This window comes from Trichosurus vulpecula, chromosome 5 (genome assembly GCF_011100635.1).
Source record: "Trichosurus vulpecula isolate mTriVul1 chromosome 5, mTriVul1.pri, whole genome shotgun sequence".
In the NCBI taxonomy this organism is placed as follows: domain Eukaryota; kingdom Metazoa; phylum Chordata; class Mammalia; order Diprotodontia; family Phalangeridae; genus Trichosurus; species Trichosurus vulpecula.
In genome coordinates this window covers 190578704-190595031 of record NC_050577.1, presented here as the reverse complement: position 1 = coordinate 190595031, position 16328 = coordinate 190578704, and the positions used below count along the sequence as shown (strand labels likewise).

At 41.9% G+C, this 16328-nt stretch overlaps 1 protein-coding gene across 1 annotated transcript; it reads right to left on the bottom strand.

Annotated features, from left to right (window-relative positions):
- Positions 1–2632: 2632 nt before the first annotated feature.
- On the bottom strand, positions 2633–12956 carry SLC2A3 (solute carrier family 2 member 3). The gene is made up of 10 exons (XM_036761457.1): positions 12562–12956; positions 10360–10452; positions 9659–9819; positions 8417–8657; positions 7833–7995; positions 7396–7583; positions 6121–6225; positions 5596–5697; positions 5302–5505; positions 2633–4874 (listed from the first exon to the last, which is right to left on the bottom strand). The coding sequence occupies exons 1-10, from the start codon at positions 12577–12579 to the stop codon at positions 4641–4643; spliced, it is 1509 nt and encodes a 502-aa protein (XP_036617352.1). The 5' UTR covers positions 12580–12956; the 3' UTR covers positions 2633–4640.
- Positions 12957–16328: the final 3372 nt, after the last annotated feature.

Below are 16328 nucleotides of genomic sequence, written 5' to 3'. Positions count from 1 at the left end.
ATACCCCTAACCCCTAGGATGTGAAAGGGATGGTTTTGTTGTTGTTTGCTTCAGATACTTATACACAAAAGCACAAAGTATGTATGCAGTGAACAAAGGAACCTAGAGATTCTAACACAAGGAAGTATATTTGAACTCAGTCAATCGGTCCCAGCCTCATTTTGGAAAATAGTTCCTAGAAACTACTTCAGCATTCTTGGGGAAGTTGACCACCAATCAGAGAATGATCCTGGTTTTCTAGAAGACATCTCACGCCAGGGAGCAGTGAAGCAGTCTAGGCAAAATACAATCATCCCTTCCACGTCTTTGGGGTTAGGAGCACAGCATGTAAAATTTTTTGGCCCTCCCTTTGTACCAGAGAAATCTGAATTATTCTGGTATTAAAAGAAAATGTTGATATAGTATACATATACTTTATGCATTTCTGAGTTTCAAAACTTAGAATTTCTGTGTCATCTGCAGGCCTTCACGACTCAGGTTTCCAAACTTTTTTGGCCTACCGCCACCTTTAAAAAAAATTACTCACCGCCCCCTTGGGGTTTTATTCAATGCCCCAATTGTACCCAAGGCTACTACCACTCCATCCTGGATCATTCCAGCACTTCCCCCCTTCCCCCTCCGGGGTGATGTCTCTTTGGGAACCTATGCTTCACCTCTTGTCTGTGCCTTCAGCAAAACTCTCCAAAAACTCCAATTTCTTTTTTTTTTAATTTAATTTATTTAACATAGTTTTCAGCATTGATTTTCACAAGAGTTTGAATTACAAATTTTCTCCCCATTTCTACCCTCCCCCCCAAGATGGCCTATATTCTGGTTGCCCCATTCCCCAGTCAGTCCTCCCTTCTGTCACCCCACTCCCCTCCCATCCCCTTTTCCCTTCCTTTCTTGTAGGACAAGATAAATTTCTATGCCCCATTGCCTGTGTATCTTATTTTCTAGTTGCAAGCAAAAACTTTTTTTTTTGAACATCTGTTTTTAAAACTTTGAGTTCCAAATTCTCTCCTCTCTTCCGTTCCCACCCACCCTCCCTAAGAAGTCAAGCAATTCAACATAGGCCACATGCATATCATTATGTATAACCCTTCCACAATACTCATGTTGTGAAAGACTAACTATATTTTGCTCCTTCCTAACCTATCCCCCTTTATCCAATTTTCTCCCTTGACCTTGTCCCTTTTCGAAAGTGTTTGAAAAACTCCAGTTTCTTATGTGTACCTGCAATATATTGAAACTGTGATGGGGAAAGTCTAGATGTGGAAAGGATAACTATAAATTTCTTATTTGGCCGTCCTGCAAACTGCTTTATGTTCTGATGAGGTTTGTCTTAACTTCTAAGAGGTTATAATAGTTTCTGAATTTTAAGTCTGTCAGTGTGGGAATTTGTATCTGGCATTTTTAGGTGTAGGAATTTATTACCAGTTATTGTTTGGTTTTGACTTCACCATCATCTGCCCTAGCCCTCCCTGACAAGGATAAACTCATCTGGAAGATTGCTTCAGTTTTGCTACTCACACCTAATCAATATTCTCAGTTTCTTGAGGACTAAGGGCACAGCAAAAACACTCCTCCCATAGCTTCCCTTTAGAGGGCTCCTCCTCCTTTATCACCAGCTGTTCTGCTTGGCCCACCACCATCCGGATACCCTCTGGCATTCCCTCCCCATTTCAGCTTCCTTTTGGGTTGTCTATCCCAGCTAGATTGGAAGCTCTTTGAGGGCAGGGATTGTCTGTCCTTATTTGTATCCCCAGCATTTATCAAAGTGCCTGGCATATAGTTGGTACTTTAAAAAGGTTTACTCTATTATTATCTAGGAAATAGTTTCCTCCCTCCTTCCCTTTCAGTTTAAAAGCCCTTTTGATTGTATTTGCTAGACTGTTGGCAAATTCACCCTCAGCAGATTTGGTCCTTGTCCAGGAATGTCATTCTTATGTTTTAAGAATGATTAGGAGTTAAATCTCCTGATTGCCATCCATTAACACTGACTGTATCTACTGGTGACAACATATATTGACCTAAGATTTACAAAGTACTTTCCTCACAACTCCATGAAGTAGGATATTACAAATATCATCAGCACATTTTAAAGACGAGAAAACAGTTTTAAAGAGGTCAAGTGCATGACTACACATGTATAGTCTATATTGAACTGCTTGCCTTCTCAATGAGGGGGAGGGAGAGAATTTGGGACTAAAAGTTTTAAGAACAAATGTTAAAAAATTGTTTCTGCATGTAACTCGAGAAAATTAAAATACTAAATAAGAAAAAAAGAGGTCAAATGGCTTTCCCATGATCACATGACCCGCAAGTGCCAAAGCTAGGCCTTAAGAGTCAGAATTCCAAATCTGGACTCCTGACCCCAAGTTCAATTATCTCTGCCCTTACACCATGAAGAATTAACTGTGCCAAAGATACTGAACTGATTATTCATCCAAGATACAGACTGGACATTACTGTTCAGACCCTAAGCTTTTTTTGTGTTTCTTCTCAATGCTGGTGATATAAAAAAGAAGTTATCAGTACAAGTTATACCATCACCTATATTTATACTCATGTTAGGCTTCTGGGTTGGGTTCAGCCCACAAAAGAAAGGGCACACAGACCTTCAAATAATATGCAGGGAGATGATACCATATTTACAATAAAACTTTTATTTAAAAACAGAACCACAGTAACAGTAATAAGCATAGAAAATACATTTGGAATTATTTACAATGTGGCTATGGAGAAAAGGGAAAACCCTTCCATACCATTTTGCCTACAGAGGGGTCAAGCCTTCTCTCTATCCTGAACCTCTACAAGTACTTAGAGCATCTTTCTTTCCCATTCCACCTAAACTGGTAAAACTCACTAAAGGCTATTTCATCCTCAGCATGGGACTCTATTGGTGGTTCAATGAAATATATAATTTAGCCAGCATTGAGGGAGGTGGAACGTATATATGGATGTGTAGGTGCGTGCGTGCGTGCGTGCGTGCGTGCGTGTGTGTGTGTGTGTGTGTGTGTGTGTGTGTACATGTCTATCTGTCTCAGGGCACTTAATATTCAAGGGAGGGTGGCTAAATCACATCCACCCAAGGCAGTAGTTTATACACACAGGAAACCAGAATTATCCCATCCAGAAGAAATGAGTAGTAATACACAAATCATAACAGCAACAATACATTCCTGAACCAGTTAAAACACATTTGCCCATGGAGGAGACAATGACATTAGACATATATTGTTACTATCTAAATTAAATATGAACTATGAGTGAGCCTTCTATACCTCACCCAAGTCTTCTCCAGTGGTGTGATGCAAACACATTTACAAGGAAGCCATGACCATTTCTTCACTTGAAATAAGGAAATACAGGCAAAAAACCCCACCTAGAACTGAAACCCTTAGCCCCATAATCTACCTTCATACCAATTTCTAGTCCCCTGTGAATACCCCATAAATCCTGTCCTCAAATGCCTGTTGGGGATTTAAGGGTGGGGGAAACCAAAGACACCCAAAACCTAAGAAAATCCCAAAGAACAAAAACAAGGAAAAATTTGCCTTTCTGTATTGAGAAATAATCCTCAACGCTATTTTCCCATCTAAAGGGGAGGAAAAAAATAGAAGCTATAAAATGAAAGGAGTTCTATCTGGTGAGGGGGAGTTTTCAGTGAAATATCTAGAAAATTCATCTTTCTCCAGAGGTAGAACCCATCAACCGCATCCAACTCCACTGCCTAAAATGTCAACAATATTGCAGTTTCCCAAGTAATAGTATATAACTTAACCAAAAAAAGGAAAAAAAAAATCCCGAAGGAAACCAGTAGTTTTTGCAGGCATCACAAATACTGCCTGACTTCTTTCAAGTTTATTATGATTTTCATGGAGTACAGAAATTGCTAAAGGTCATGTGAAGACCTCCGGTACCATTTCACATGCCCTTTAATGCACTACTCCATCTCTCCCTGTATTTCTTCCATCCTTATTGCGTCGTCTCCTCCAAAATAATTTCTACTTCTCCCCCAATCCCTTATTTAAATTTTATACCCCTCTCTTCTCTCTGCCCAACAGTTTGTTATTTTGTGCAATTCTTTCTTTTTACACCAAAAAAAATTTATGAAATAAAACCGGCAGATAAAATAAATAAAACTCAAGTTAATGCACTCTGCAGAGTTGTAAAAAAAAAAAAAGAGGAAGATGCTCTCTTATTTGGTCCCCAACCTTTCTCCTACCCCTAACTCCTATATACTACTGAATACTCTTATAGTTATAGTTATTGGGATAAGAGTTATTACACCCACTCTTCTGAACCTCAATGAATCATCATTAGAACCCAAAGAAATGAAGAGGTGGAAAGGTTGGCACATGTGCCAAGGAGCCAATCCCTCCAGAAACGAGGGCAAGTTCACCTGATCTCTCTTTAGCAGAGTATGGACAGTGTCCAAGATATTGAATGTTTAAAAGCCGGTGAAGCTGAGTTGATTCCAGCACCAGATTCATCTCAGTGCTCATGGAGTAAGGTGAAAAAGAAACACGGTAGCAGCAATCAGAAACAGTCCTGGGTTATAGATATCCTGATGAGGGTCCCCCTTCCCACCTCAGGGAGATGTTGCTTTTCCATGTTGCAAGACTGGAAGAGGAAGTGTGGAAGTAGGTGGGATTTTAGAGTGCGGAGGTTGCAGATTCCTTGGCTGGATCAATGCTGTTCACATCCACAATGGGGCCTTTCTCTGCCATTAAGGTGGGGCTGATGGTACCCTGACTCTTGCTCTCAAAGACCTGGGTAATATCCTCAAAAGTTCTGCCCTTGGTCTCCGGGACTTTGAAGAAGGTGAACAGAAAGAAGAGGGTCAGGAAGAAGGTAAAGACAATAAAGACGTAGGATCCCAAATATTTCTAAAAAAGGGAAAAAAGAAAGTTAGTCAAAGCTTATTCTCAGACCAAGAACCAAGCCTCCCCCTCTATGGTAATAATGACAGTCAATCTTTTTTTTTTTTTGGAAAGTCCAGACTGGGTGGGACTAAAATCCTAAGCCCCACAAATCTACCTCTGTACCAGTTTCTAGGCCTTTATGAATTCTGTCCTCAAATGCCTTTTGGGATTTAGGAAGGGGGTAATTTTGGTTTTATTTTTATAATGTGAATAATCCATCTAGAGGGGTCTCTTGAGTTACCAAGAAATGCTTGGGCCACACCTGGCTAGTAAAGCAAGCACCTGAGGCAGTATTGTATTCTCATTCAAGACACCCCTAACTCATTCATCTAATTCTAAATGAACTAACTCTAGTATCAAGTGAGATTTGATGAGCGTAGAGCTCACTTACCGCAGCAGTAGGGAAGAGCAGCCCCACAAGGAAGTTAGAAGTCCAGTTGGAACAGCCAGCCACAGCCATAGCAGCTGGGCGGGGGCCTTGACTGAAGAGCTCAGCCACAATGAACCAAGGAATGGGTCCTGGTCCAATTTCAAAGAAGGCCACATAGCCAAAGATAGCCACGATGGACATGTAGCTCATCCACGCGTGAGCAGACTAAATGAGGGACATGAAGAAGTTAAGAAGGAGGACAAGATAACCAACACAACCCAGGCTTTCCCTTTCCCTCTCACAAACAACACTCACCTTGAGAGACATGGCAACAACCATGACAATAGTACAGAAGGTCATTCCACCCAAGCCTAACAGATGAAGCGTTCTCCTTCCTGCTCGCTCCACCAGGAAGAGCTACGAGAATAATGTCAAATGAAATCTTTGCTTTTTCTCTTCCTTAAAAACAAATGTTTTCTACTCAATCTATTCTATGGTCAGGAGTTATTCACATTCCCCAACTCAATACACCCTGCACAATACGCTCGACCCCCTGTTTTGTACTCTCGTCTTCCCTGCTTCTTAGGCCGGGTTCTAAGTATTTCCCTTCCCTTTTCCTCATTACGTTTTTCCAATATTGAAATCTCTTTTCTGTTATCCATTGTTCCATCACTTCACCTCTAGAATTTACTTATTTCTCATGCCCTTCTCCCAAAGGCATGGATGCCTCAGTTCTTGTTTTAACTACAGCATAAAACCAAGATCAATGTAATTCAACCTCAACATCTGCCCCAAAAGTTTCCTTTTTTCTTGTCCCCAAATTCAAAATGCCCAACTCACCGAAACTACAGTAAATAACACATTAACCGCACCAGCACCAACGGTAGCATATATTGGCTCTTTAACACCAGCATCTGTGAAGATTCCTGTAGAATAATAGAACACCTAATTGGGGGGCAAAAGGAGGAGGTGACCATGTTAGAAAGAAGACTCTGGAAACTTCAGTGAGCTCTAAGCAATAAATTCACAATCGCTTTCCCTTCCCCCGATCTCTCAACCTTCACCTCTCCACCCAAAGGACTTTTCCTGGGTTTTCATACTGATAAATGTTCGTGTTATTTCCTTAATTCAGTCTCACCCTTCTGAGATAAGTTTTTGGTCAATTTGGCTATAGGTTTATTTATATAGCTTTCCCACTTCAGACAAAATGCTTTCACAATTGTTTTTATTTGATCTTCCAAACAATCAAGTAAATTGGAAGGTACCATTAAGTGAGCAGCTAGCTAGCCTAGTCTTAGTTACAAAAATTAGGTAACAGTATAATCAGAGCTAGAACCCAAAGTAACTTAATCCCATTTCTTTGGAAAAGCTATTATATAATAGTGTCAGCTGTGACAGCCTGAACTGCCAATAGAAGTGAGAGAAAGAAAGACTTAGTGAATATAGACCGTGACAGCAACAACGTAACTAACAGCTCTGAAAAAGCAGCGCTCAGAGACACAAGAGAATGCTTCGGTTGGCGACTGGTTTTGTTTAATGCTTTTCTTTGTTAAAAAGGAAGGTGGGAGGTAAGTTAAGAGGAAGTGACTGGTTAAGAGGAAATGACTTGCCTAAAAATTTAAGGCAATAAAACAAGTTTTTAAAAATAATTACAATGTCATTATCACTTATCTTGGTTGGATTTCCCGTCTGGTCCTCAAAATTTGACTTGGGTACTCAATTTAAAAGATAGGGTAATTAATGCTTATAAAGAGAACTGACAAAAGTCACTTCCCATTGAGGCCTGCCACAGGAAGGGTCCTTCTTCTACTAGGAAGGACAGAGCCCACTGTGTGTACCTATTTTTTCATACTGGAAAATCAATGTAGAGGGTTAAGAAGGAAATGGCCAGACAAATGGGAAGAGTAAGAGGCAGAGAGCCACCGTGGCTGTATGAGAAACCTAGAGCCAGGAAGTTAGTGAGTCATTTATCCTGAGACTAAGTTTCCTCATCTGTAAACTAGGGATAACACCTACAGTTACTACTATTAACTATTGCTAATATTAATAAAGAGAAAGAATGAACCAGAAAAACCATGACACTAATGGAAGTAACTGATGAGTTCAGGTACTCACAGCATTAATTCCAGAGAGCTGTTGAGAGAGCTGGAGCATGATGGCAATGATAATGGGTTGTCGATAACTCGGTGTCCTAAAGAGGTCTAGCACAGTTGGTTTCTTTTCTTGGGCCATTTTAGCACTCTCGATCTTCATCTCATTGACATCCCGGTCTACATCCCGAGTGCCCCACAATTTCTCAAGAACTGAAAATAGGAAGGGATAAATTAGCTTACCCAAATTCATTTTTCCTAAAGGGTGGAATGGGATATCAAAATCAAGTTGTCTGGCCCAATTCCATCTTCTCATGTTTTAGGAGTGTCACTGAGTTGGGATCCTCCCAAAACTTGTAATTTAAAGAAACTACTCTTGAGGGAGGGTAGGAGGCAAACAATTTCAGGTCATGAGTGCAGATTCCTGGTGTAATTACCTCAAAGATATTACTTGGTACTTACTTGTTCGGGCCTGATCCTCTTCCATCTTATTGATAAGTAGGAATCTGGGGCTTTCAGGGCACAATGGAAGGGCTACCGATTGCAGAACAGTAGGGATGACAGTAAAGCCTAATAACAATGGCCAGAGAGACTCAGTTCCCATGAGGAAATTTAGTCCGAAGATCTAAGGATCCAAAAGAATGTATTAAGTTATATACCCCAAAGAACCTCTGAAAGTGCATTCAAAGACAAGTTCTCAAATGTTTTCTGGTGAAATTGAACAGTTATAGTTAACTTGTTTAAAAATGCTTTTCCTATAGTGAAAGGCACCATGTATTTTTAAAAATCTTCTCTACTCTGTCTTCATGAGCCGTGTCAGCCCGTGATCTTAAATTACTTAAAAAAAAGGCCTTTCCTTCCCAGATCTAGTAACTCATCAGGCCCTGTCAGTATCAACAGTGAAACAAGCCAGTCGTTATTAGTGGACATGGTTCTCCTCAGTGCCTCTGGGCCTATCAGGGCACAAAACTGAAAAGGTAAAAAAAGATCTATTGTACCTTCCCTCACCCACTTCTAACCAGTTAAAATGAGAACATAAGGAATACCTGGGCAACGAGGATCCCCACAACAATACCTAGTTGGTGCAGGGTACCAAAGGCTCCACGAAAGTTAGTTGGGGAGACTTCTCCAATATATATGGGCACAAGGCCAGTGCTAAGTCCACAGAAGAGGCCAATGACCAAACGGCCCAGGATCAGCATCTCCACTGACTTGGCAGACTTTGCAAAGCCCAAGAGGGCACCTCCGATAAGTGCCAGTGAATTCACGATGAGCATGGAGTTTCGTCTATAGAAGGAAGGAGATATGTATGTATGGTTTGTCTAGTGCTTTGTTTTGCTTACCGTCTTCCTCAAGTTTCTGTGTTTTGATTCTTTTATCCTTATTCCTTCCCTTATTTTCTCCCTTTTTTGTCTCATTCTTTTTAACCTGTTCTCTCCATTAAGAGTCTTTCCCATTAGTATAACTAGGCCAAAGACTGGGCAATCAGACTCATTATGGCTTGTTAAAAAAGAATTCTCCTTCCAAGTTGTGAACAGACTCCTTCAGTTCCTCTACTGAAGTAGCGTTTATTTGGTAAGGCATAGTATTAGCCAAGTCTAAGATGGCAACTTAGAACATTTTCCATCTGCTGCCTAATCTTAGATCATAAGCCTTATTTTTCAAAAGCAAAGCGAACATTCATTTAACCTGTCTCAAGTTCCTCATCTGTAAAATGGGGATAATATAATTGTAAAGTATTTAGCAGCGCATGGCACATAGTAAGTACTATATAAACATTAACTATTATAGAAACCAAAGTCTCACCAAAAACCACTATAATTGGTCTATATGCTAAATGATAGTGAAACAAGCCTAGCTCAGCATATATATGAAGGCAAACAAAATATTCCAAGCAGTTCCAAATAGGCCAGGATGAGAGCCGTCTTTATGGGGCAGTTAGAGACCTGGAATCAGGAGATAAGATGGGTACAAATCTTGCCTCTAATTCTTCACTCATTGTGACTTCAGGTAAATCCCATAAGGTGAGCCTCAATCTCCTCATCTGAGAAAACAGTTTAAACTAGTATCTGTACTGTTTATTTCAAAGGGCTGTTGGAAAGCTGAAATGAAGTAGTGTCAGTCATGATAACCATTCTCCAGAGATAAGTCAATGAGGCCTAACTGTGGTCAAGCCTAATGCTTGCTCCTTTTTAGAATTGTTGTCTTTAATCCACATGTTTTTGCCCTTTTGTCTTATAGCAGCAACTCCTTCATCCCATTTTTTCTGCACTCGTTTTGAGTAATACCTGCCAAATCGGTTGACGAGGAGTCCAACAGAGAAAGAGCCAATCATTCCACCTACTGAGAAGATGGCCACAGCCAAGGACCAAAGTGAGGTGAGCAGAAACTCAGAGACTGGCTCCTGATTCCTCTCTTCCAAAGTTTGATTGATAAAGTCCTTAATGATCTGCGAAAAAAGCCAAGGAATATTACATTTTGCTATAGCAGGTGGGGGAGGTACAGGGCAAAATCTGTATAATTTTCCTGCTTTTATGGGTAGCAAAACCTAAGCAATTTTCCCAAAGACATAGAGTTTAAAAAAAAAAAAGCAGTAAGGCTTGGGATTAGGACCCCCAGTCTTGTTTCCTGTGTGTTCCAGATTTTCAGTCTACATATAGGCTTTCAGCAGGTGGCAGCACTGGAGAGCCCTTTCTCTTCCCTATGGGCTGAAGGACATGGTGGTGATTCACCACAGGGTAAGAGTACATGGTTGCTGTCTAAAGTTGAGCAAACAAGTGAATAATTTTGCTTTGCTCCAAATGATTCAGCAAGAATTACTAAGATTGTTCTCCCTCCTTCCTCACTGTAAATCTGAGGTCTTGTGTCCTCTTCGTCCCTTCCCCCCCTCACCCCCAATCTGAGCTCTAGGCAACCTTAAAAGTTAGGAAGGAGAGAATGGGGATTAACTTTAACACTAATTCTATTTACTAGGTGCCTGGGTTATTACCTGCTCGGGAGCATTAATGACGCCAGTGTTGTAGCCAAACTGAAAGGAGCCTATAGCAGCTATACCAACAGCAAAGAGGAGGGAGCAGGTGACCTGGGAGGAGGAAGGAAACAAAAATCTTTTACAACCGTCCCCTGGTTATTTCTCCTCTCAGTTATGGTGAAGAGAGGAAGGCCTATAAAGCTGTATTAAAATTCTTCTACCCCGTGGCCCCTTCCTATCTTTCCAGTCATTCCTCCCCTGCAAGTACTTTAACGTCTAGCCACACTGGCTATTCTTAACACATGAACTCCATTGACCTCATCCTAGCCTTTGAATTGGCTCTCATGTCCCCAAGGCACCACTCTCCTCTTCATTCTCAAGAATCCCTGGCTTCCTTGAGATTCAGCTCAAATACCACTTACTACAGGAAGCCTTTCTCAGATCTCCGAAGCTACAAGTGCTTTCTCTTCTAAGGTGACCTTGTATATCTCTACATTTATCTTGCAGACCCCTCTATATATACAAGCTGTATCCCCAGGGATTAGCAAAATACAAGCTTGTTGATTGGCTGATTAAGCACCACACATTCAAGATGGAACCAGTTATAGAAAACAACTTGGATAAGAGTACTCTAAAAGAGTATATGCAAATGGGTAAGGGGCAATTAAGAACCTACAATGTTCAGACTTGGAAGTTACACTGGAAAATCAGAATTGGGAATACAGAATATATCACTGGGGAAAAGTAATGGGAGAACTAGTAAGCCAGTCCTTCCCCCTCAAATAAAAAAGGTTATTTTTTTAAAGGGAGGGTAATGGGAAGTTTGAGGGGGATGGACACATACTCCCTCAGTCAAGAAATGGTATTAACAGTGAGGCAAACTTTTAACCATTTGGGAATCTGGTCTTGGTTTAAGACAAAGGGACGTGACCAGAAATAGCAAGAATTGGGGTTGCTGGAGAACTACGGCTCTCCTAATTCCCGTGGGCTCATCATTTTAAGATTCCCTAGAGCCATCCAAGCTCTAGCTGTCCCTAAGATGAGACATCTTGCAGAACGATTTCCCTTACTATGTCTCCTTGCTTCCCATCTGAAATTACACCCCTCCCCCGTCGTTAGAGTCCGGCTTTCCTCACGGTGCAAAGAGAGACTACCCACTACTCGACTCCGACTCAGTAAACTCGACACAGCCATTTCCTGGGGAAAGCGCATATATTATAGCCCCAGAGTCCACCCCGGTGTAACCAATTCCTTTCCCTGTCCCAGGGACTACCACCGTACCTCTCCCCACCCTTTGCCTCAGGGGTTCTTATCTCGAACTCCCTCCACTTTCAGCAGAAGCTGCTAGGGGCCAGAACTGGGAGGGGTGACCTTGTTAGGGACACCCCACCCACTCTAGTCCCTAAAAGAGGGAGTGATCCTGGCGCAGGGTACTACCCTTTTTGCTAATAGCTATGTTTTCTCTTCCTCTCATTTCATACGCTCCTTCCTTACTCCACTATGGACCTATAATCCTACCCCTCTCCCCTGCCCCAATCCTCTCCAGCGATCACACAGTCTCAACACATTTGAACATGTGTTTACGGTTTCTCAGTTTCTTCTACAGAGTAGGGGACAGCTGGATGTGTTTTTTTTTTCCAAGGAACTTTTCCAGGAGTTCCAGGGATCTATGATTTCAGGAACAGGAATCTATTCCCATCAAGAATTACAGCTTCCAAGCGCCTACGGGCCAAGAGTGACATTCAGACTGCCTGCCATCCGGGCACACGCTAGGCTAGGTTAGGAAAACTTAACCCAAAACACACGAGCCGCCTTTGCATCTCCATCCATCCCCGAACCCCCTCCGCTCACTGCCTGCCTAGGCAACATCCTTGCCTGGCCCGGTCGTGGGTTTTCCAGCCAAGAAAGCCAGCGGAGGAAGGGCAGTACATGGGCGTCCGCTCCCTTCAAGATAACAGGTCGGAGGGGCAGAAATCCCTCCAAGCTGCCATCTCCAGGGCAGCATGGAGACATACCAGAGCAGGCGGAGGGAGGGCCCGTAAGACGGCACAGCACGAATCAGGGGCATCATACGCCTGCAAGCATCTTTCTTCTTCCCCCACCCACCCCCGCCATCCCCCCACCCTTCCCGCCCCAGCCTTCTCCTTCCCAACACACTCCGACTTCATCCTCATGGAGAGGAAAACATACCCAGGAATAGCGGAATAGCGCCATCCTTACCTTGGCTGATGATGACATGGCTCCAGCCGAATCCTTTACAAATCCCTAGTAAGGAAGTCGGGGAGCTGGAGCCAGAAGCCTCCGCTCTCGAAAAGCCGAAGAAGCGGTCTCGGAGGCGCACGCAAGCTGTCTTCGGTCCCAGAGGGCAAAGTTCCGTCCTCCACCTTCACTTCACTGGAAGAGCATCTGGGGTTGGGGAGGGGCCCTTCTCTAGCCAACTATTTACAATTTTGGCAAGGGGTGGGGCTAGTGTGGGGATGACCTGTCCTTCCCATCCCAGGATGATCTTGTGACCTCTCGGAATTCAGTGACCTCAGTCACCACCTCCCTCCTAGCCCCCACATATGCAAGGCGGTAACTCCCTCCCCTCGTTAAGCCACATCCTTCCCATCCCCGCCCCACCCCCTCTCAAAAGGCTGCAGCTTCTCTGTTTCATAGACGTTAAGATGCTCAGAAAAGTGAGGAGGGAGGGCAAGTTATTTTGGCTCTAGCTCCCACCATAGATTGTTCATACAAAATCACCTCGGGGAGTAACATAAGGAAAGCCATTTGACGCAGAAAGTGAATGGTGAGAGCAAGGGAGAAGAGGGAAGGACTTTCTGGTGGAAAGCGTGCTGAGCTGGGATGCAGAAGGCCTTGGTTCACATTCCTGCCTGACTCATGCAAGCCATCTAACCTTTGTACGCTTGCTTCGGTTTGCCTGTCTGTAAAATGAAGATGATGCTTATGACTATTTACTTCATAAGACTTCTAGGATCACATATTTAGAGTTGGAAGGGACCTTTGAAAAATAATCCATATGAAACATATTCTTGGTTACATGGTGGGTAGGGGAAAGGATAAAAGGGAAAATCTAGGCAAAGCAAAAGCAAAAGGTATCAATAAAGTTTATTTTTTAAAAGGACTCATGTTAAAAATATATACCAACTGTTTTTGTAGGGACAAAGAGCTAGACACTAATGTGGTGTCAATAACTGAGGAATGACTGAGCAAATTATGGCCTGCAGAGGGAAGTAAAAAGAACAAGAGCCATGGCATTACAAAGACAAACAAATGTGACAGACTGACTGATGCAATGACCAGCTATGACTTCCGGGGGACTGATAATGAGCTATGTTACCCAGTTCTGACAGGGCTGAAAGACCTGAGATGTAGAATGAGACATACGTATTTTGGACATGGATAATTTGATGATTTGTTTTGCTTGACTATATGTAATTGTTACAAGGCTGCTTTTTTGTTTCCAATGGGGGATTAGAAAATACATGTTTATTAATTAAAAATTAATTAATTAAAACTTAATAAAATTGAAAAAATATGCTTGTTAGTTGAAAAATGAGTTTTGGTGTCCTTTAATTGGGGAAATGGCAGAACAAGTTATGTTATATGAATAGGATGGAAGACCTTTGTACTATGAGAAGACTTGCATGAACTGATGCAGAGTAAAGTAAGTAGATGAGCACCAAAGCTTCTACAATAACATTATGGTTAGCTTTGAAAAACTTTAAAATTTTGATCAACGCAATGACCAACTATTATTCTAGAGGACTAAGGATGAAACATGCTATCGACGAAGGGGCGATGGATTCAGAGTGCTGACTGAGATATATGGGGGTAGGGGGAGTCTTGGCCAAAGGGGAAATGTGTTTTGCAATACATGTTTGGGACAAAGGCCTTTTCTTTCTCAATGGAGGAAGGAGGAGGGAGGAAGAGAAGGTATTGAATGAAAAAAAAATTAAAAATTAATTTAAATTTAAAAAAGAAGGGACCTTTGAATTGTTATGAGGAAAATTTAAATTGCAAAGCCTACATAAAAGTGAATTGTCATTAGCATTATTATAATTACATTCTAAACCTATTGGATACTTTTGTGTTTGGCAGCTAAATGACTATTTGAATTGGGAGTGAGGGTAAAAAATGTAATCTAGCTTGTTTGAATTGCTGCCCTTCTCAGACTGGCAGGAAATCTGGAGTCTCCCCCTCCTAAATGCTCTGGATCGCCTCATTTTTTTTTCTGAAGAGACAATGGCTTAGCATGTGTACCAAATGAAACTCCAACTCTTTAACTGAGGTTTTGTACTATCTGGCCCCAGACTACTTCTTCAACCTTATCACTTCTTCCCTACGATCTCCATTGACTTGTTCATAGTATTTCTCCTGTGTCCTTCATCACCCTTTCCCCTTCTGTCCAATTTGCAGAGAATTCTCTCAGTCTGTGCCCAACTCCTCCTCCCCACCCTCTTTTTCTTTTAAGAATACGTTTTATCTCCCCAACTTGATTGTACTCTTTTTGGTGGCCGGGATTATATCTCTGGTCTTTACCATCACCTGCAGCACCCAGCACTGTCTTACCCATGAAAGTTATTCAATAAATGTTTGGTGATTGCATGAGTAATCATATTACAGAAGAAAGTCACTAGCAAGGACCATGGTGGTTTAATTCTGGCTACACTAATTTCAACTTTTAGTTTTTGTAGGCCTTTCCTTTGGAATAGAATAGAATATTCACATACTTGTGCACAATAGAACACCATCTAGTGGTTAAAAAGAAATGATAAAGAAAACCATGGCAAATTCTGAAAGCAGGATGGAAATACCCCAGCAAAGATTTTGGGGCATGAATCTTCCAAAACTAGGGACAGAGCCTGTTAGGAAATGGATTGTCATCTTTTAGTCTCAGGGTTATGTACTGTCTGGTGATACAACAGGTATTGGCAAGTAAATCCTTAGCTAGAACAATACTACATGTCCCTGGATTCCGTGGCAAAGACCCAATATTCTGATTCCTAAAACTCCCCCTCCCTCAGGTCAGATGAATAGGGAGGCAAATTTGACTCAGAATGCAGGTCTTCATTCCATCCCACTACCCACAACTAATTTGTGCTTTCCCACTGTACTCTGCTGCTGGTCAAACTCAGTGGAAAGGTCAGCAAGACCCTAAAGAAGGCATGGGATTGTAGGGTGAAGACTTTATTCTGATACCTAATCAGCCAGTACCAAAGTAACTTCCCCTTTCTAAAGAACTTGATACAACCACCACTTGCAACCACAATCTATTCACTTCCCCAAGACAAAGGAGAAGGCAATTTTTGTCTTAGCCCTAAAGAAAGACGATATGCTAAGATAATATGCGCCCAGCTGGCCTCGCTACACCCAAAACATACTTAGTTAATATGTATCCAGCTAACTACCTAAAAATTCCCCAGGTCTAATCCCATTTACACTACTGTTTACCTGCTGACATCCTCCCCCAGTCCCTCCATTCTTTTCCCTCCTATCCTTCAAAAATAAACAAATGGATACCTGAGCCCCCTGGCTTGCACAGGAAGACAGATGACTTTTGCTAGCAAGACCAAAATCTTACCAAGAGTTTTGAATTTCTGGAAAGACAGGTAAAATAACCAGAGATGGTTACTAAAATAAGGGAGACTGACAGCATAAAAAGAGAAGATAAGGAACAAATGATAAAGACAAAAGGGAGAGACTGGGGAAGGGGAAGGAAATTATTGGAAAGGAGGTTTCAGTTAGAGAAAATAGAGAGCCCACGAAAATGATCAAAATGATCTAGTTAAAGAGAAAGGAAGGATGTCCCTGAAGGGGAGGCATAAGGAGCTTTCTAATGGGATCTCGAGTAGATCTAGAGATGCTGAGTAGTGAACTGGTATTTAGTGTTGGAGGCAGGGTATTCACAAAAGGAACACCTCCAATGCCTCTCAAGCAGGACCAAGACTGAGACCTTTTATAAGTAATAGGCTGGAAGGGAGTGG

Excerpts from the sequence above, each read along its gene's own strand:
- SLC2A3 (XM_036761457.1), bottom strand. Across the intron at positions 8,658-9,658 it reads CTCGTCAACCGATTTGGCAG|ACGAAACTCCATGCTCATCG; the intron begins GTATTACTCAAA and ends TTCCTTCTATAG. Across the intron at positions 7,584-7,832 it reads AGAGGATCAGGCCCGAACAA|TTCTTGAGAAATTGTGGGGC; the intron begins GTAAGTACCAAG and ends TCCTATTTTCAG.